Genomic DNA, 20090 nt, shown 5'->3' on the forward strand with positions numbered 1-20090 from the left:
CTGCCTCGAGCGACCCCGTCTGAGGCCTCGCAGGTCGGCGTGTGGGATTTGTCGCTTCGTGGCTTCCAGCCTGCGGGGGAGAAAGCAGAGGGAGAGCTGGGCTTCCGAACCGTCCTTGGAAACCCTGATTTCAGGTTCTGTCCCTCTCCTGTTCGCCTCCTGACGCAGGATTACAGGCAGGACTGGGGTGTTCGGGGCAGCTGCCACCGCGTCACCTGTGGCAACAGTTCAGGTTAAACAGTTGGAAAATGAAATATTTCAAACCCACTGAAAGCACAGAAAACAACGTGATGACCGCACACGCACCTGCTGACAGACGCCAGAACCTAACCGGCCATTGAGTAAAACTGCGGGGGGCCCACTGCCGACCCCGAGGCTTGACCCCGCCCCCCGTGAGCCTTCACACCTTCACGCGTGTGTCTGCGCTGCTTGCTGTCCTGTGCCGCTTCCCCCTGTTCTTAGCTGCCCGCCCTTTAGTATTGCTTTACATTGTCTTTGCTGGGTTTCCCCATGTTTGCCTTTTTGTCTTACATTTTTCTTGATTCTCAGTTCTTCCTTCCGGTTTCTTCTTTCCCCTGAAGCACACTCCCTACGCATGTTTAGTGGGGGTCTGCTGGTTGTGGACCCATCGGGTTTTGTTTCTCTTTCAATTCTGAGCAGCAGCTCAGCGGGTGGGTTCTGGGTGCGGACGAGGCCCCCACTTGGGAGGCGGCTGCGTCCGCGCAGTCTGTCTTTAAGGTTCTCCGCAATTTGGTGTGTTCCAGTTTCATCACAGTGGCCTGGCTGTGCATTTTCTTTTATTCACGGTGCTTGCGGTGGTCGGGGTCTCCGTTTCTCCTGCTGAGACTGTGATCCGATAGACGCTGGGCCACCACCGGATGCCCAGAAACTGCTCTATTTCCCGCCCCCTCGTCCCTCTGCTGCATCCGGGCAGTTTCTACCTTCCCTGTTCCAGAATTCTCTTTTCATCTGTATCTGATGTGCTGTTTGATATACCTACTTGATTTTCATTTTTTAAAATTAAGGTTGATTTACAATGTTGTGTTAGTTTCAGGTGTACAGCAAAGTGATTCAGTTATATATGTGTGTGTGTGTACACACACACACACACACACACACACACACACACACACACGTATATTTTCTTTTTCAGATTCTTTCCCATTATAGGTTATTATAAGATACGGAATATAGTTCCCTGTGCTACACAGTAGGATCTTGTTTATCTATTTTACATATAGCAGTGTGCATATCTTAGTCCCAAACTCCTAATTTATCCCTCCCCCACTTTGCCCTTTGGTAACCATAAGTTTGTTTCCTATGTCTGCGAGTCTGTTTCTGTTTTGTAAATAAGTTCATCTGTATCATATTTTATATTCCACATATAAGTGATATCATACGATATTTGTCTTTCTCTGTCTGACTTACTTCACTTAGTATGAGAATCTCTAGGTCCATCCATGTTGCTGCAAACGGCATTATTTCATTCTTTTTATGGCTGAGTAATATTCCATTGTATATATGGACCACATCTTCTTTATCCATTCATCTGTCGATGGACATTTAGGTTGCTTCCATGTCCTGGCTATTGTAAACAGTGCTGCTATGAACATAGGGGTGCGTGTATCTTTTCAAATTATAGTTTTCTTTGGATATATGCCCAGTAGTGGGATTGCTGGGTCGTATGGTAGTTCTATTTTTAGTTTTTTAAGGAACCTCCATACTGTTCTCCAGAGTGGCTGTATCAATTTTCATTCCCACCAACAGCGTAGGAGGGCTCCCTTTTCTCCACACCTTCTCTAGCATTTATTATTTGTAGATTTTTTTTTAATGATGACCATTCTGACCAGTGTGAGGTGATACCTCATTGTAGGTTTGATTTGCATTTCTTTGATAATTAGCAATGTTGAGCATATTTTCATACGCCTATTGGCCATCTGTATGTCTTCTTTGGAGAAATGTCTATTTAGGTCTTCTGCCCGTTTTTTTTTTTAAATTAATTAATTAATTAATTTTTGGCTATGTTGGGTCTTCATTGCTGCCCATGGGCTTCCTCTAGTTGTGGCGAGCAGGGACTACTCTTTGTTGTGATGCACGGGCTTCTCATTGTGGTGGCTTCTCTTATTGTGGAGCATGGGCTCTAGGCACGTGGGCTTCAGTAGCTGTGGCACAGGGGTTCACTAGTTGTGGCTCATGAACTCTAGAGCATAGGCTCAATAGTTGTGGCGCACGGGCTTAGTTACTCTGTGGCATGTGGGATCTTCCCGGACCAGGGCTCAAACCCATTTCCCCTGCATTGGAAGGCGGATTCTTAACCACTGTGCCACCAGGGAAGTCCCTGCCCATTTTTTGATTGGGTTGTTTGGAGTTTTTTGTTGTTATTGAGTTGTATGAGCTGTTAGTATATTTAGAATGTAAGCCTTTGCTGGGCGCTTTTTTTGCAAATATTTGCTCCCATTCCGTAGGTTGTCTCTTCATTTTGTTTATGGTTTCCTTTGCTGTGCAAAAGTTTATAAACTTGATTAGGTCCCACTCGTTTATTTTTGCTTTTATTTCTATTGCCTTGGGAGACTGACCTAAGAAAACACTGCTTTGATTTATGTGACAGAATGTTTTGCCTATGTTCTCTTCTAGGAGGTTTATGGTGTCCCGTCTTATATTTAAGTCTTTAAGCTATTTTGAGTTTATTTTTATGTATGGTGTGAGGGAGTGTTCTAACTTCATTGATTTACATGCAGCTGTCCAGCTTTCCCAACACTACTTGCTGAAGAGACTGTCTTTTCTCCGTTGTATATTCTTGCCTCCTTTACCGAAGATTAATTGACTGTAGGTGTGTGGGTTTATTTTTGTGCTCTCTGTTCTGTTTCATTGATCCATGTGTCTGTTTTTGTGCCAATACAATGCTGTTTTGATTACTGTAGCTTTGTAGTATCATCTGAAGTCTGGGAGGGTTATACCTCCCCTTTGTTCTTTTTCCTCAAGATTGCTTTGTCAATTCTGGGTCTTTTATGCTTCCATATAATTTTTAGGGTTACTTGTTCTAGTTCTATGAAAAATGTCATGGGAAATTTGATAGGGATGGCATTGAATCTGTAGATTGCTTTGGGTAGTATGCCATTTCAACAATAATAATTCTTCCAATCCAAGAGTAATTTTTAAAATCATCTGTAATTTCCTTTATCAATGTTTTATAGTTTTCAGCATTTAAGTCTTTTAACTCCTTGGTCAGGCTTATTTCTCAGTATTTTTTTCTTTTTGATGCAATTTTTAAAGGGATCTTTTTTTTACTTTCCCTTTCCGATATTTCATTGTTACTGTAAAGAAATGCAACAGATTTCTGTATGTTTTAATTTTCTTTTTTTTTTTAAGGTCTATTTTTTCCCCCAGATCAGGTCCTTTTTAGAGTATCTCATTTTTGGTTATTTTCAATTTCCTCTTTTTTAAAAAAATAAATTTATTTATTTTGTTTATTTTTATTGTTGGCTGTGTTGGGTCTTTGTCACTGTGCACAGGTTTTCTCTAGTTGCGGCGAGCAGGGGTTACTCTTCGTTGCGGTGCCTGGGCTTCTCATTGCAGTGGCTTCTCTTGTTGCACAGCACAGGCTCTAGGTGTGTGGGCTTCAGCAGTTGTGGCTTGCAAGCTCAGCAGTTATGGCTCATGAGCTCTAGAGCGCAGGCTCAGTAGTTGTGGTGCACGGGCTTAGTTGCTCCATGGCATGTGGGATCTTCCTGGACCAGAGCTTGAACCCGTGTCCCCTGCATTGGCAGGCGGATTCTTAACCACTGCGCCACCAGGGAAGCCCTAACAAAACATTTTAAATGCACTTATTTGTATTCTTTGCCAGATGAATCCATTGTCTCCAGTTTCGAGGATGTAATTTCACTGTTCGTCATCTGCTGACTGGTTCTTTGTGTGGTTTGTACATTTAGGTGTGAGCTCATCTTTGGGGTTGATCTATAGGAATTTGGGAGGCCTGGGCAAGGATTTTCTTCCAGACGAACCCGTGTTTGCATCTGCCAGCCTCCCCAATGCTACCAGTTCAGGAACGCTCTACCTGGATGTCTCAGCTCAGAGTTTCCATACTGGGCAGCATAACAAGAAAACCCAACTTGGAGGAAGGCACACCTGTCGCGACAGATTCTCGGGAAAGCCTGGTAGATGGGAAGGAAGACACCTCAGCAGGGGAGCTGGCAAAGCAAACAAGTTAATCATGACGAGGAAAAGCCTGAGCCCATCAGCAGTGAACCAGGTGCAACTAAAATAATAAGAGAGCATTTTTGTTTGTTTTATAAAATTGGTGATAACTGAAAAAATATGAAACTGCTGGTGAAGGTATTAGCTAAATAGGCATCACATCTGTTCCTAGTGGAAACATGCACTGGCACATTTTTCGGAAAGCCGTTTGACAGTATAATTAAAAAGATGAAAAATATCCTTGTCTTACTTCACATCCTTTAACCAGGAATTTGAGATTTGTGCACAGGTTTGTTTATTGATTAAAATAACAAGATATTAGACAAAACCTAATTTGTGAACAATTGAGTAAATTCAGCATATTCATAAAATAGAATATCACACTGCCCTTAAAAATCTTGTTTTCGAAGGATACTGACTGATTTAAGAAAATGTTCATGATATATTTTATAAAACAAAACAAGCAGAGTGTACATTAAGTACAATGGTAATTTTGAAGTAAATACATAAAAACGGGGAAGAGACAGGGGTGGTGTACTGCTCATGTGTTCCTCTTGGAAGGTCCCCCCTTTCCTGTTCACACTAGTGCATGTATGATCAGAGGGGCAGAAACGGGAACCAGTTACGCACGCACCACACGAGAACAGTCCGCTGTTCATGGGTTTGTAACAGGGCCTTCAGTCTTCAGTTCCTAGTAAAATTACTATCAAGTCCCTAAGGGAGAAAATACCTATTTTCTTTACCACCTGTAACATCCATAATCTGCACCACAAACTTCACAAAACAGAACTAAAGGCGCAAGTCCTTGGGGGAAACGCAGTGAGTCCAGGGCTCACTCTCCCCTCGTAACTTCTTTGAGATTAGAATGTGCTGCTCCCTGTCAGGGTGGGGGACTTATTTAAATGTTCCATTGTGATAATTTTTTGATACACAAAAGATTTATTCCAAATGTCTGGCGAATTTAATATTCATTTTTGACACTATCAGGATAATAGGATGACATCCTCCCAACACTCATTCTTATGAGCTTTATGAGTTTATAGAAGTCTTAGGACTGGACATCTATAAGGGCTTGTTTTCCTTAAGCCAACAAAAGGTGATCAAAGAACATGTAGGACACTCTGCAGTTTTTAACTCTTTTCTTTGTAAGTATTTTGGGCATCCCCTATGCTTGAGGTCCATGAAAAGGACCCTGCCATCTCCTTGCTTATCCTGAATAAACATTCACTTTTATATTTAAGGTCGTATTCTTTTTCTTACAGAAAGTCCTCATACTGTTTAAGCGTGAGGCCCACAGGACGATTCCTGGGCTTGTGGCCTCACTCAGTGTGGAGAGCAGAGGACAACCTGGGTGGGGGGCGCTTGCCCCCGAAGATGATTAAATGACAGGTGTCCACGAACACCGGTCCGCAATGGTGGGCCTGAGAATGTCGCCAGTGGGACGCCCGAGGGGCAGCCGGGGGACACATTTCCAGGGCTTCGGCATGAGCCCCCCACCGACACCGGATGCACACGTACCAGGATTCCTGTCACCGCAAGGTTTTACCAGGGAAGATGTCCTCAAACAGTCACACGTTACAATCGCAAGTTTGAGACTGGATTTACTTGTAAAAAAGGAGTTGAACATGTGTCGCCATCATCACGTGATCCGGCAGCGAGGAGAACAGGTCAGGAATACGCTCCCCTTTCTCCACGCTTCTGAGGGGACTGCGGTGGGCAAACACAGGACCCGCCACTCTGAGCCTTCCGTGGGGGTCCTGCCTGGGAGGAGATGGCGGCCCTTCCCCACTGGCTGTCACCCAGGGCGGCTTCCTAGTCCCCAGCAAGTGTGTGGGACCGGGTGACGTGCAAGTCGTCTTCCAGCTCTAACTTTCCATAATCATACATGGCCCTGGAGCTACACGCATAGCCCTCCTCAAGGAACACTGCGGGCCGGCCAGTGTTTCCAAACACTGAGACATAACTAGGCGACTGAAGCCTCCGCTTGCCTGGGCCAGGCCTGGTTTATGTCTGCTGTCCCGGAGTGACTATTAATAGCGCCCCTTTTTCTCTTGAGAGGCCAGGTTTGGCTGACCTTTTATACGATGACCCTATTTATAACTCAGTAGTGGGCCACGCAATCAATTTCCTAGGTAACAACCAATATTTAAAGAAGGTAGCACAGAAAATGTGGCTTTGTGAAATGTTTGTGTTGGGTCACGGTGTGAAATGCATTTCTAACTGTGGATTTTAATTAAAAAAAGTTGAAAGCCCCTTGGCTAGACCAGAGGTTCCTGATTCAGGAAACTTTCTGATTAGAACCTTGCCCGGCCCGACGCCTCACTCTTCGGCTGACGTGAAACACCCTGACGTGTTCTCTTCTGAACCTGCTGATGCCACGTGCATCACTGTCTGGGAAACAGTGGCTCCTCCCAGACCTTTTAGTAACGATTAACCTTCGCACGAAGGGCCGAGGGAATGCGAGTGAAACCACCATGGCTACCCAGCATCTGTCTAAGGACGGGTCCCCCTGGAACAGAAGGCACAGCCCCTGTCTCCGGGGTATGTAGGTCTTGTTGGGTAAATAAGACCAACACAGACCCCGAAAAATGCTGACCCGCGTCTCTTACTCTGAACTCAGAGCGAGTGGCTGAGGCATGAGCAGGGGCACCTAGTAGCTGAAGGGCAGCACGGATGGGCGGGTGGCCTGGAAGAGACGTGCCAAGTGCTGGGGACCCGGGCGACGTCGCTGGCCGGTGCGGCAGGGTCGTCTGGGCTCCCCGTGGAGACATTAGTCACGGGTGATGCTCACTCTGCTTCTCCCCGGCTCCCTGGCTTCCCAGGGCAGCACCTCAGCTCTGATTCCTCGGCCAGGTCTTTGGGCTCCTCCGAGAGGGCGCTGCAGGGGCCCACACACGCCATGTCCTGTGTGGCAGCAGGCAGAGGGCCGAGCGGGCAGCGTCTGCTTCACTCAGCAGAGCGCGCCGAGTGGAGTGGCCAGTCCGGGGCCTTTTCTCGTGCCGGCTTTGGAGCAGGGCTGCGGAAGGACCTCGGAGCGCCTGGACCAGCAGCCTTCGCCAGGGCCAAGGGACAGCCTCTGTCTCAGGTGCAAGGAGGTGCCTGTTCTCACCTGAAAAATGGAAGGCTGAGGCTTCTTTGTTTTAAAGCAGATGTTTTAGAGACCATCAGAAATGACAGCCTGTTTTCATGGGAATGTGGTCCAAAGCGCACGCAGTCATCAAAGCTACTCCCCAGACTCAGGCACCATCTCAGATTCAGGACGAGTGAGGCTCACTGTCACATTTGCAACAATGTTATGAGTTGAATTTTTCTGCCTGAAAGTCGTTGGCAAATATCTTTTAAGACCCACTTATTCTGCTTAGGAGACTGTAATGATAGCCTAGTAGTGCTGGGTGCTTTGCAATTTACAAAATATAACACAAAAGTTAATTCATTCACTCCTCCCAACAGCCTGTGAAGCAGCAGACGGAGTATTTTTGCCACGTTCCCCTTATACAGATGGGGGACCTGGGGGTGACAGGTCAGTTTAAGAACACGAGGCCACCAAGGTGCAGGGCTGAGAGCCCACCCGCACCCTAGCGTCCCCTCCCTCGGAGGCCGCCCTCCCTGGGGAACGTTACTTTCTTCCTTTAAGAGGAATCGGTCGGTTCTGCATGTAAGGAGCGTGGACGTCACCACTGCATCCTAACAATGAGTAGAACTCTGAAAGGACTGGAACATTAACCATCTCCTTGGGTCCACGAGGGAAGGGAGGACACAGGACAAACAGCTGCCCCAGGACAGTGGGGGGACAGGTGGCAGCAGGAGCTGGGGGTTCCCAGAGCAGAGTCATGAGACTGACTGTTAAGCTGCAGGAATGAAGACACTGGTGTGGCTGAAAGGACAGACAAGCACGTCAACGAACAGAATAGGGCAAAGAAACAGACTCATGTAAATAGTCACTGGTCTCTGACAAAGAAGCAAAGGGAATACAATGGGGCAAAGACAGCCTTTTCAACACATGTTGCTGGATCAACTGGATCCACATGCAAAAAATGAACCTAGACACAGACCTTACACGTTCACAAAAATTAACTCAAAATGGGTCATAGACCTAAATGTAAAGCGCAAAACTATGAAACTCCTAGAAGATAACATAGGAGAAAACCTAGATGACCTTGAGTTGATGATGCTTTTTAAAATACGGCACTGAACGCACCACCATTCATGAAAGAAATCATTGATAAGGTGGACTTCAATAAAGTTAAAAAATTCTGCCCTGTGAAAGAAATGCAGAGGATGAGAAGACAAGCCACAGACTGGGAGAAAATATCTGCAAAAGGTACATCTGATAAGGATTGTTATTCAAAACATACAAAGAGGGATTCCCTGGTGGCGCAGTGGTTGGGAGTCCGCCTGCCGATGCAGGGGACACGGGTTCGTGCCCCGGTCCGGGAAGATCCCACATGCCGCGGAGCGGCTGGGCCCGTGAGCCATGGCCGCTGAGCCTGCGCATCCGGAGCCTGTGCTCCGCAGCGGGAGAGGCCACAACAGTGAGAGGCCCGCGTACCGCAAAAAAAACACTAAAAACCCAAAAACATACAAAGAACTCTTAACACTCAACAATAAGAAAACAACCCAATTTAAAATGGGCCAAAAACGTTAACAGGCACCTCGCCACAGAACAGACCGGATGGCAAACAGGCAAACGAAAAGGTGCTCCACACCCAAGCACAGCCCGCGGTATCATCAGGCTGGTCTAACGCAACCAAGAGTAAAATCCACAGCGAATGGGCGTGAGGACCCTGGGGCTTGTGGTGTAAGTGCTGTTCACTGATGAGGCTGTGGATTAGTTTCCCTCAACCATAAAAGGATGATGAAAACCAGCGCATTACCTCATGGGCTTGTCGGGGGATTAAACGAGATAATCCCAGTAAAGAGCTTGTAAACACTCTTAGTAAATGCCCCTAAGTGACTCATGTGACTGGGTTTGATTTTACAATAAAAACCATTTTTATGACGAAAGAGGTCTTCAAGGTTATTAAGCCCAACGACCCGAGTCCTCCTGAGTCAAGCCTCCTTTGTACACAGTCTGCTTCGCAGAGGACCTGGGGTCCCCCACCCCTACGCTCAGCGTGGTTCCCGCCGCCCGCGCGGCCCTGACCAGCGCTGCGGTGGAGGGTGAGGGGACGGGTGGACGCAAGGACAGGCGGACGGGCAGGGCTCCTGCTGACGGCGGCGCCCCCTTCAGTCTGTGGGCGGTCAGAGGCACTGCAGGAACCCAAAGGGGAGACGCAAGCACGCTGGCTTTGCGCTGGGGCCTCCTCCAGTCTCGCTGCAGCCCTCAGGGCCGTCTGAGGAAGCGGACCGACCCCAGGGGGGCGCTGGGCTCTCAGGTCAGAGGGCGCTGGACAGCACTGCCCCGGGCGGAAGCGACCAGGCACCCGGCACAGCCAGTCTGGGTGACACACAGGTGACATTGCTCTCCTTGTCCCCGAGATCGCCTCTCTCCTGAGGACGAGCGGAGATGTCGGGAAGGTGTCTGATGCTTCGTGGAGGGGCAGGAGGGGGGGCGTCCGGATGCTCATCGTGACTGACGCCCACCTGCCACAGGGCTGATTTCCCATGGAAGCTGCACTGCTGTGTAGCTGGGAGCAGGGCACCTGGCAGCTCTGGCCGTGGGCCCGGCGGTGACATCTCAGAGGAGGTGGCGCTGGGGATGCGGGGCTGGAGCTGTCGGCACGGTCGCCAGGGCTGTGTGACCGGCTGGCAAAGAGCCCCTCTTTTCAGTCGCTACGGGGAGCACTCCTTTGCTGGTGTGAACGTGTTAGAGGAAAATGGATTTTCTTTTAAAAATCCAAATACGACGTTTCTGAGGCAAAGAAACCTCCAGATATTCTGGAGCAGTTTCTCCCACTGAGACCTATTTACAGCACAGAGTTTATGATAAAGAAAAGGCGACGACAGAGGGACTGGGAGACTTTGTTTTGCTACCAAGCGTCCTCACCTTTGGCAGATAACGCGCATCTGATTCTAGAAACATCAGACAAACCCCTCCGAGAGCCTGTGACGTCTGTGAGGTCGAGGCCGATGTTCTCCAAACACGACACATGAAAGAGCAAGGCTGAGGGGTGGGAAGAGGCTGGGTCACGTGCGCCAGTGCCGCCTGTGCTGGCAGACATGCCCTGAGAACCGTCCTGGGACCCAGACGGCGGGTTAGATGGCAGCTGTGTAAAACTCGAAACCTCCCAGGTCTGGTACCGGTGCTGAGGCTACGTCACAGCACACGCCCCTTTAGGAAGGACGGCCTCGCCGTTCACGAGCTGAGGAGGTGCATGTGCGCAGCTCGGGCGCCATGTCCGCGTTCACGCCCGCCGCGCACCCGCGCACTGATCGCGGAGGCCGCGGGGCGCCCCGGCCAGTCGGCTCCCCTGCACCAACCCGGCTACTACATCGCTTCAAAACAGGTTTCAGGAAACGCACGACAGAGGGAAGTTTCCTCGCTGTCCTGTCAGGGTCCCTGGTGGGAAGCAAATGTCACTGAGAAATGATTTGTCAAACAGCATAAATTTAAGTGATTTGGGGGGGACCTAAAATTTGATTTTATTTGAACACAAGAGTTAAGTATTTGCTGATTTTTGAGAAAGTAGAAAATATAGGCAAACTGTTAAAGGGAACCTGCAGTAACGGGGCCACTGTTTGTCCTTCATCAGCACATTTCCTGGCTTGCGGCCTCTCCAGGCCCATGTCCAGCTGCTCGAATTCCCCAAATCACACCCATGTGACAGGTAGTGTCAACTTGACAATTGGTGGGTGAACCTTTCCAAAACTCTGTCTTCTTTTTTTCTAGGTCTTTAACAGAGATTGCGAGTACCCAGTAAAGCAAATATTGCTAATTGCCATATCTTCTTCAATTATCTCTTAGGACCACAAACTTTTAGTCCTGAACTTGTACGTCACATGGAGAAACTGACCGGATCGCCCAGTGAATGTCCTGGCTGCCCCCAACCTGCCCCAGAAACGGTGCCTTCCCTCCCGTCCCCACCTCGAGCGCCTGGCTGGGACGGCCGGTGCGCCCAGCTTCGCCTACTGCCAGCTGCCTGGGCCCCAAATGTCTGTTTCCCCCAGGCAAGGCTGTCACGTACAAGCCCAATGAAGAGGGGGTCATCAGGGAGATCGGACCCTCCCTCAGAGACCTGTTCCTGGCTGAGACCGGCCCGGTGCCCCCAGTGCTGTGCCGGGCCCCAGCCCCGAGTCCTGCCTGATGCCCCAGGGCTGTGGACACGGCTGGCCCCCTTGGCTGTCTTACAGAAACGGCCTGGTGTCCGCAGTGGGGTGGGCTCCTGGCTCGGCCCCTCACCCCTGCAAGGCTGGGGCTGCCTGCCTCGCAGGCACCCTGCGTCTCCTTCCCCGAAGGCGGGTTGTTTCTCTGTACTTCCCTGGACACCTGCATTGCTTCCTACGCGCTCCTGAGCTGCTTCTCCATTATTCGACCCTAATTTCTGTGCCCTCCTCTCCTTTCTTGTAGGAGAACCTCCCGGAGCCAGGCACCTACCCCGCTTCTGCTGATGTCCTGGCTAACCTCCTCTCCCTCGCCCTAGTTCTCCTTTGGCCTTGGAAAGACTCACTCCTCTATCGGGCAAGTGTTAAGCATCACGCTTACAGGTTCAGGTGAAACTGGCCAGTAATCTCGTCTGTCTCGCGAATCTTCTGATCACGCTTCTGCCGGCGGTCACATCTCTGCCTGGACCGTCAGCGCGCGGCGTGGTATGTGGTGCTGGTTATGGCTGCCGCCCAGTCCCACTGGCACCGCTTCCCCCGTCCTGAACCCCCAGGTCCTGCCCTGCCTGCCTCGCTGCCGCTGACCAAACCCGCCCCTGTCTTCAGTCACTGTGGGGAGCGCTCCTTTGTTGGTGCGGACGGGTCAGAGGAAAATGGATTTTCGCCATCGTTCGATGAGTGGTCCACGCGGGAGTGTGGCCCTCACGTGCCCCTGAAAGCCACGGCGAAGCTCCTTCCCGCCCTTTGATGCAGAATGAAGCGAAGCCACCGCCCTTGGTGCTTGTTCGGAAGCGGAACGCAATCGGCCACCATAACGGAAGCGAGTGTGAGGCCCTCCTGCACCTCCAGGTGCCCCAGTCCTGGCCTCCACCTCCCACAGGCTGCTCAGCATGTCCCCGCCCGACCGTCCTCTGACATGGGTACGTCAAGGGTCCTGCAGGGCCTGGGAGTGAGAGCTCGAGGGCGCCTGACATGGAAGGACTGAGCACGCCAGGGATAGGGACCCTTGGGGAGGTGACGTTAGCGGTCAGTGGCGAAGAGTTACTGCAATGGTCCGAAAGCTGAGAAGAGACGCAAAACTATTTTTAGGAAAATATGGCAGAACGTGGAGGAAATGTGTTCACTCGGAGCACGGGAATATGGCCGCATGTGGAAGAGAGGTGTGCACTCGGAGCATGGGAAGGCTGAAATGCCAAACAGTTCTCTTGGCTAAATTTAGCAGAAGTGCTCTTTATTTAAGAACGATAGTAGCAAATATATAATGCAGGAGACGTACGGACCGCTTTGCCTGGTGTGTCCACCCAGCACAGGGTGCCTGCCTGTCACTGACGCTGCTGTTCTTCGGCAGGGCGGCGCGGCAGCAGGGCGGGCGCAGAATCCTATGCGGTGACTGAGTCGCGGGTGGTGGCCATGGAGTGGGGACAGCCCTGGGGTCCTTCTGGATTCATCTGGGAGACCCCCAATAACGGAAAAGGAGGCCCCCTGGGCCCACGAGGCTTGTCACGGGCGCTCATTTCTAGCACTTTTCATGTTTTGCCAACTCTCAGCATCCTGGGAGATCAGAGAGACGGGAACGCTGGGCAGCGGGTGGGACACTGAGGCAGGCAGGCTGGCCAGGGAGTGCTCTGACCAGAAGCCTCCAGACAGCCGTCGGTGGAGGAAGGAGGTCAGGATACCAGGGTCCACCCGACGGGCTGCAGTAGGAGCCACCGGGTCAGGAGAGTCCCCGGGTCTGGGGCATGATGGGTCAGGGGGCCTGGGGGGTCAGGTGACCAGGCAGACGGCACCAGGTGGAACGACCGCCCGCCTGAGGCTGAGACCTTGATGCCAGGAAAGCCTTCGGCTCGGGAGACCCGTAGGCTCCCATGATAAGGGTGGGGGCAGCGAGAGGGGCTCGTGGTCTCTGGCTGGCCCGCTCTCCCTGCAGGCTTCAGCAAGCTGGGACAAGGCAAAAGGGGGAGAGGAGCTGCTGGTGTGGCCCCCATGGGTCTGGGGTTGGCAGGGGGTCCTGAAAGCCTCTTAATGGGATTAAACCCTCTATCCAAGGATTGAAAGAAAAAAGGCCTAAGACGAAGATGCACACACCTGAGGCAGGTTTTGCTGGGAGAGCGACACAGACTGGGGAGACATTGCTTTATGGAAAGCGGGATGTGGTGACCGGGCGCCCCGAGCCGAGCCTGGCTGGTGTCAGGGTTTCACTGCACCAGGACACGCAGGCCTGGGCCACCGCCACCCCCCCTCCACGACTCTGCGGGCTCCCATGGTCCAAACGAGGAGCAGCTTCGCAATCACAGCTCCCGCGTCGTCCAAGGGGTCCTCTGGGGTCTTCAAACTCTTTTTTCCTTCACGAGACTCCCATTCCCAACTGCTCTGTCTCTCCGTTCCCTCACTGTATGTGGCTTTTGTGGAAGCTGATTTTTTCCCTTGAATTTAATTAATTTTGAAACCAACAAAGGTTGCACACACAGTGCCCAGGGCAGAGTTTGGCTGCACGAGCACAGGAAATGCAATTAAAATCGTGAAACTGGGAAGAAAGAGAGTGGCTGATGAGATGAAGAGTGACGTGGAAGCAGGAGGCCCCGTGGATCGAGGGGCCGCTCCCTCCCTCCCCCCGGGGAAGACCGGCCCGGCCTCACTCTGGGCAGCTCAGCGAGCTGCGGTTTTCATCTTCCAAGCGGCTCCTTAAGCAACCGAGAATTCGAAGCGTGAGAGCAGTGGAAGCTGCAACCGGGAAGAAAATGATTCATTTTGGTCTTGTGCCATTATTCTCTTCACCTTCGCACGTTAAAATATTTTGAGTTTCTAATCCATTGGCAGAGAATATGCATTCGTGATAACTGCAGAATCTCTGAAATGTTTAATTGAGAAGAAAAATAGCTCTTGGCACTGGACAGAAAAGCATGAGGAGATCACAGGTGCTCTGTCCTCGTGGGCTCTGAGCTGACATGGTTCCCACGACGATGTCCTTTACAACCACCTTGGGCTCTCTGTAACCCAAGGACAGAGTCGGAACGTTACGGTTCCGGGAAATGTTTACTTGCGGAACAAGTACAGGCTCTGAATAAATGCTGCTGGCGAGGCCTCAGGACGCTGTGTTCTTCGCCCTGACGTGTGTCCCGAGGCCTCGGAGTTACGAACGCTGGGCTGGCTGCCGAGGTAGAAGGGAGACGTGGGTGATGGAAGGCGGCTGCTGGGGCCCCACCCCACCCACTCCTACAGAAGTCTGGACACTCTCCAGCTGCTGTCCCCGTCCTGCAGGGCCACCTGGGAGGCAGGTGGGACGTGACAGGGTCCTGGCCACCGTGGGGCTGTCATCACCCCTGGTCAGAGTTCAGGGTCTTCAGAACAGGGCCTGGGACGCTTTTCTCTACGGAAACAGCCCTGAAACTGGGGTTAAATTCTACACGAGTTAAGGTCTTATTCTTAGACACCAATAGGACGGCTTCCTGGTTTGGACACATTAAAGTAGCTGAACAGCAGTTTGCTACGAGTCTGGAACCTGAGATCCCCTCACTGTCCAATGAAAACGTGCTTGGACCCTGATTCCACGAGTGGCCTCTGACCTGACTGTGCACCCGGCCACCGGCAAGCACGTGGGCAGTGGCATTTACGCCCATCCTCCAGGGAGCGGGGTGGGGGCGGGGAACGGCTGACGGCGGAAGAGGCCAAACGCTGCCCAAGCCTCGGGCCCAGCGTTGGGGGGCTTCACCATTTGTGCTGCTGTCATGGGGGCCCCGCGAGACCTGCCTCTTGGCCACGCCCATGGGGAAAGGCTGGGCCTTCTCTGTGGGATCCTGTAGAACAAAAGGGGTTCATGCAGAATGCCCCAGGGGCACAAGTCCACGGGCGGGGCGGGGGGGACAATGGCTGGGAAGGGTCAGCACAGCCCTGGCCTGGCTGCCCGCCCAGGTGTGTCCCAGGCCCATTGCTGTTGCTTCCACCTGTGTAGGGAGAGCGGGGGGCCCGGGAGCGGCCCCTGAGGAGGGGGTCAAAGAGGCTGGCTTTCGTCAGAATGGCGGGGCCCTTGGCCACATCACATCATTTCTCTAAACCTCAGTTTCTCCATCTGTAAAGTGGGTTGTCACCCAGACTAAATGAGATGAGGGGTGGGCAAATGTGGGGGCATCGGTCAACAAGCACAAACCTGCAGTGATAAGATGAATAGGTTCTGTGTCTCACCAAAAGCAAACGGAGGGGCTTCCCTGGTAGCATAGTGGTTAAGGATCCGCCTGCCAATGCAGGGGACACGGGTTCAAGCCCTGGTCCTGGAAGATCCCACATGCTGCGGAGCAACTAAGCCTGTGTGCCACAACTACTGAAGACCTCGCACATAGAGCCCATGCTCCGCAACAAGAGAAACCACCGCCATGAGGAGCCCGCGCGCCGCAGTGAAGAGTAGCCCCCGTTTGCCGCAACTAGCAAAAGCCCGCGCGCAGCAACAAAGACCCAACGCAGCCAAAAAAAAAAAAAAAAAAAAAAAAAAAATATATATATATATATATATATATATAAAAGCAAAGGGAATCTGTGAGGCGATGGACTGGGGAATCATCTCATATTGTATACATGTGAGAACATCACATCGTGTACGTTAAATATATACCACGTCCATCAGTAAGAAGCACATGATGCAGGGCTCAGAGCTGCACCACCATGATTACCCTCGCTGACCACTGGTGACAGGTCACTTGTCATCCAGTTAGAGGGATACCAGCTAAAATACAATGAACTTCCTTTCCTAGGGTTTACTAATTTGGTAGGAAAAGAACCGGCTTTAAATTGTAACTCTTAGTGAGGAGAGCAAAGGAAGCCCCTCTGTTACCCAGGAGAAGTGATGGGACAGCCACACCCCTAAGGGCCTCACTTGAGGGCAGGACCCAGGGGCAGCGGAGGTGAGGTGGCATGGGCGGGGGGCAGGAGATGGGCCTCGGCGGCACAGACACGGTCTGCCCGCACCGTGTGGGCTCAGGCGTCGGGGGCAGGCACTCCCCAGGGCCTCACACCCGTCGTCAGGGAGCACGTCTGAAACAGCCTGGCTCCCGGCTCCCAAGGCCCTTACCCATCCACATGGGGTCACAGGGCGAGCGATGGGCTTCAAGGGGAGACACTGACCTGGCTTCCCAGTGGCAAACGAAACAGACCCCACCACGGGGCACGGCCGTGTGCGGGTGCCCACCGCTTAAAGGACCGCGTTCCCGGAGAAAGGCTCTCCTCACACTATGCCTGCCCCACGCCGAGTCTCCACCACGGCCCGAGAGAGGCAGCAGCGGCCAGCCGAGCCTGGGCAGCCCAACCAGCAACGCGGGCTCTGAGTCTGCAGAGCTGCTCCAAGTGTGGTTCCATCCCCGCTGCCGGCTCAGGGCTAAGAGAACAACCGCGTGGCTTCTCGACAGCCACGGGTGGCAACACCCTAAAGGGAACAAGGAAACCTTCATGGCAGAAGGGACACTGGCTAAGCTCAGTTCGGCAGGTAGAGCCACTCTCGGTGTCACCTTCCAGATATACCACAGCAGGTGGAGAAAACCAGCCTTTCCCAGCTCCAAGACTACGGAACCAGCACATAATTCCAAAGGCTGGGTGGCTGAACTGAAACCAGGGACCTCACTGGCAGGATTTGGCCAGAAGTGAAAGAACACCTGAGTTAGGCTTGGAGCAGCAAATGGTCGCAGTTTACCAGGCACCTCGGAAAAACGACCAGAAAGGGAGGCCCGCGCAGCCCTTACCTTGCTCTCATCTTCGGGGTCATTGTAGCCGCACGCGTCCATGAAATCTGGGAACGTCTCTGACCACCCGTCCCTGGTGCAGTTCTTGCTTATGTTTCCTGGAAGGTAAAGGCTAGGTGTCTGATCTGCACGTCAGGACTGGCCTGGTGGCCAGGGCCCCCGCCTGCACCTACGCTGGCTTGAGAGGCTCCCTCTCCCTCGGGGCCGGCTAGGGGCCCGGGCCTGAACCCGGGGCAGCTGCTCAGGGTGCGTCCCCCTCTTTGGCATCCTCGCCCACGAAGCCTGGGCAGTGGCCCCTGCATCCCCGGGGCCTCGGCGGCTGGAGGGAGCGGATTCGGCGCCAAAGCACGGGCGCGGTGTCCGGGGCAATTATGATGGGACAGAGGTGCCGGTGTGTTCTACTCACTGCGGAGCGGGGTGCAAGCGAACAGGCTGTTCCGTCCACTGAGAGGCATCGTGGGCAGACCCTGGCCGTTCTGCCCTGCTCTGCCCTGCGCTTTCCTGCTCCCCTGGGCCAGTCCTCACCTCGCGGCCCCGAGGCACAGTGACCAGAGCAGCCAGGGCAGGCACCACTGGCCGCTGTGGCTGCAGGAAAGGCCGTGGACGTCAGGTTCACGTGGCATGAAATAGACAGCTTTGACTTTACAGCCCCACTGTTTGCTCCTAGGAACCTAACGTGCACGTCAGACTCAGCAATGCAGGGTCCCCTGCACAGGACAGGCGTCTTTAGCAGATGACACACAGGGTGGTGAGGGAAAGGGGATGGACCTGCTGGGTGGGCTTCGGGAGCTCGGACCCAGGCTGGCGCGGCGACTTTGGCCCTGCTGTCTCTGCTTCCTGCTGGGACCACAGGCCCAGGGCTTTCAGAATAGCAAACGTTTCCTCACACCATCTCTTTTTATTTGCACACTTGGTGGCATCACAGTTCCCATTTTATAGATGGAAAAGTGAGGCTCTGAGGGTCAGTAACAACTGAGTTTTGTGCTTAAAAATCCCTCATTTCTTCTACCCCAGGGCAGCGCAGCGGTTCACCTGCTCTGACTGATGAATCAGGTGGGACCAAGAGTGCGGTGCGTCCGCCCTGGGGAGGAGAGAAGCGTAAGCCACTCTGCTCCCCGTGGGGAGAGAGGCCGGGGGAGTCCAGACCCCAACCCGCTGGAGAGGAAGTGGGTTGGGTCGGTTTCAGCAAAGCCCCTGGAAAAGAGCACCTGGGCTCTCCCGGCCCAGCCTCACTCCAACACCGCCATCCCCTGGGTCCTCCGATTCCAGACCCGAAACCTCCTGCTCCAGCTCCCGGGGGGCCTGCGGGCAGCTCGGGCACAGGGACTGCAGTGCAGTGGGCCAGACAGAGACCTGAAAGGGGCAAGGTTGCTGAGGTCTGGCTCCCCTGCCCCACGTTACAGAAGGGAGACCGAGGCCCACAGAAGGGAATGACCTGCCCGTCAGAGTCGGGAACAAGAAAGGACAAGAACAACAGTGGTGTCGGCAGCGTAGGGCTCACCGGCTCCTCCCGGCTCTTCCGTATTTAATTCACGCCATCCTGACAGCTACATGAGGAGGCCCTTTGATGATCCCATTTTACAGGTGAGAAACCTGAGGCTTAAAGAAGCTGGGTCACCCGCCCAAAGCTACCAGATTACAAGCGAGGCGCCCGTTTCAGACCTGGGCAGTCAGCTCCTCACCTGCACGGCACACCTGCTACCTACCTGCTCCTGGGACCTGTACCGTAAGCTCTGTGTAAGGGCAAGGAGTGCTGAGCTAGCCATTCCTCACTTACAATATGGCAAACACTAAGGAGGACATTTAAATAAACCTCATCCTACGAAGTCGAGATTCGCCCACAGGGTTGTCATCTTGCCTGGCTTCACACTCCTCAGTGAAACCTTGGGCAAAAGTGGAAGGTGGGCTTCCAGGAAATGCCTGAGATGGTAAAGAGAGGGGCTGGGGAGGTGATGGAGGGGTCAGGGAGGTGAGATGAGAGAGGGGCAGGGAGGTGAGGGACGGGTCACGGATGTGAGAGAGGCATCGGGGGAGAGAGATGGACAAAGGGGTGAGAGCGGGGCCAGGGAGCTCAGGGAGAAGGGTGTGGGAGGTGAGGGAGAGGGGGCGGGGGGTGAGGGCAGGGAAGTGAGGGGAAGCTCAGGGAGAGGTGAGGGGAGGTGAGAGAGGGACCTGAGAACAAAAGTGGGGCACAGCTTAGGACTCAGAAGTCTGGTCAGCTGTTGTGAGGACCCCGCCATCTCCATGCCTCTCCCCACCGTGGCCCCAATTTAGCTGCAGTGTAGGGGCCTCAGCACAGCCCCGCCCCAGCTCCCTAAAGCTGATTGCACACTCCTGTCCTCAGTCCTTAAGTGCATGCTTGAGTGTGACTGTCCTGAAAAGGCCACAGTCACACGTCTGGTCCTGAGCACGGCCACCTGGGCTCAGACCCTGTCAGGAGGGTCCTGGCTTGGGCCGAGGCGGGAGTGATGGGCAGGCTCCAGGTTGCGGCCGGTCCACCGGATGTGCTCCCATTGCGGGCCGTTTCAGGCTCTGAGTCAGGGGCGGGCCAGGGCCCTCGCAGCCCTCTGGGGACTGGCCAGGTGGCTTCTGGAGAAGACGGGGAGCAGAACTCAGAACTGGGCTGCCTGGCCGAGGGCACGGGCTCCTGGCTGTGTCGTTGTTGGACGCAGAGCATAGGCGCCTTCTCCCCAGCTGAGAGAACACTAATACTTAACGGCATCCATGATGCCCTAAGGTTCCAGTTCGTCAGAATAAACCTCCGAGTCCTGGAACCTGGCCCTCCGTCACCTGATGGTTTGATACTGTCCCTTGCCAAGACCTGCTCTCGGAACTGTGCCCAGTCCCCCAGCTCTCCCCTCCCACAGAAGTAGAGTCTCCCACCCGCCTGTTCACATCCCCTTTCCTAGCCCG

At 53.2% G+C, this 20090-nt stretch overlaps 1 protein-coding gene across 2 annotated transcripts in view; it reads right to left on the reverse strand.

Annotated features, from left to right (window-relative positions):
• Nucleotides 1-20090, reverse strand: part of VIPR2 (vasoactive intestinal peptide receptor 2) — a 68151-nt gene that overhangs the window by 23944 nt on the left and 24117 nt on the right. The window contains exons 1-2 of one of the 2 annotated variants that reach the window (XM_060021214.1): nucleotides 17584-17636; nucleotides 17178-17275 (exon numbers count right to left, since the gene is read on the reverse strand). In XM_060021214.1, coding sequence (XP_059877197.1) covers nucleotides 17178-17275; nucleotides 17584-17632 — 147 coding nt within the window. In that variant the 5' untranslated portion in view covers nucleotides 17633-17636. Of the gene's footprint in view, nucleotides 1-17177; nucleotides 17276-17583; nucleotides 17637-20090 lie in introns of those variants that run through there. The other variant, XM_060021212.1, reaches the window with a different exon arrangement.

The sequence above is a fragment of the Delphinus delphis genome, chromosome 9, assembly GCF_949987515.2.
Source record: "Delphinus delphis chromosome 9, mDelDel1.2, whole genome shotgun sequence".
Taxonomy (NCBI): Eukaryota; Metazoa; Chordata; class Mammalia; order Artiodactyla; family Delphinidae; genus Delphinus; species Delphinus delphis.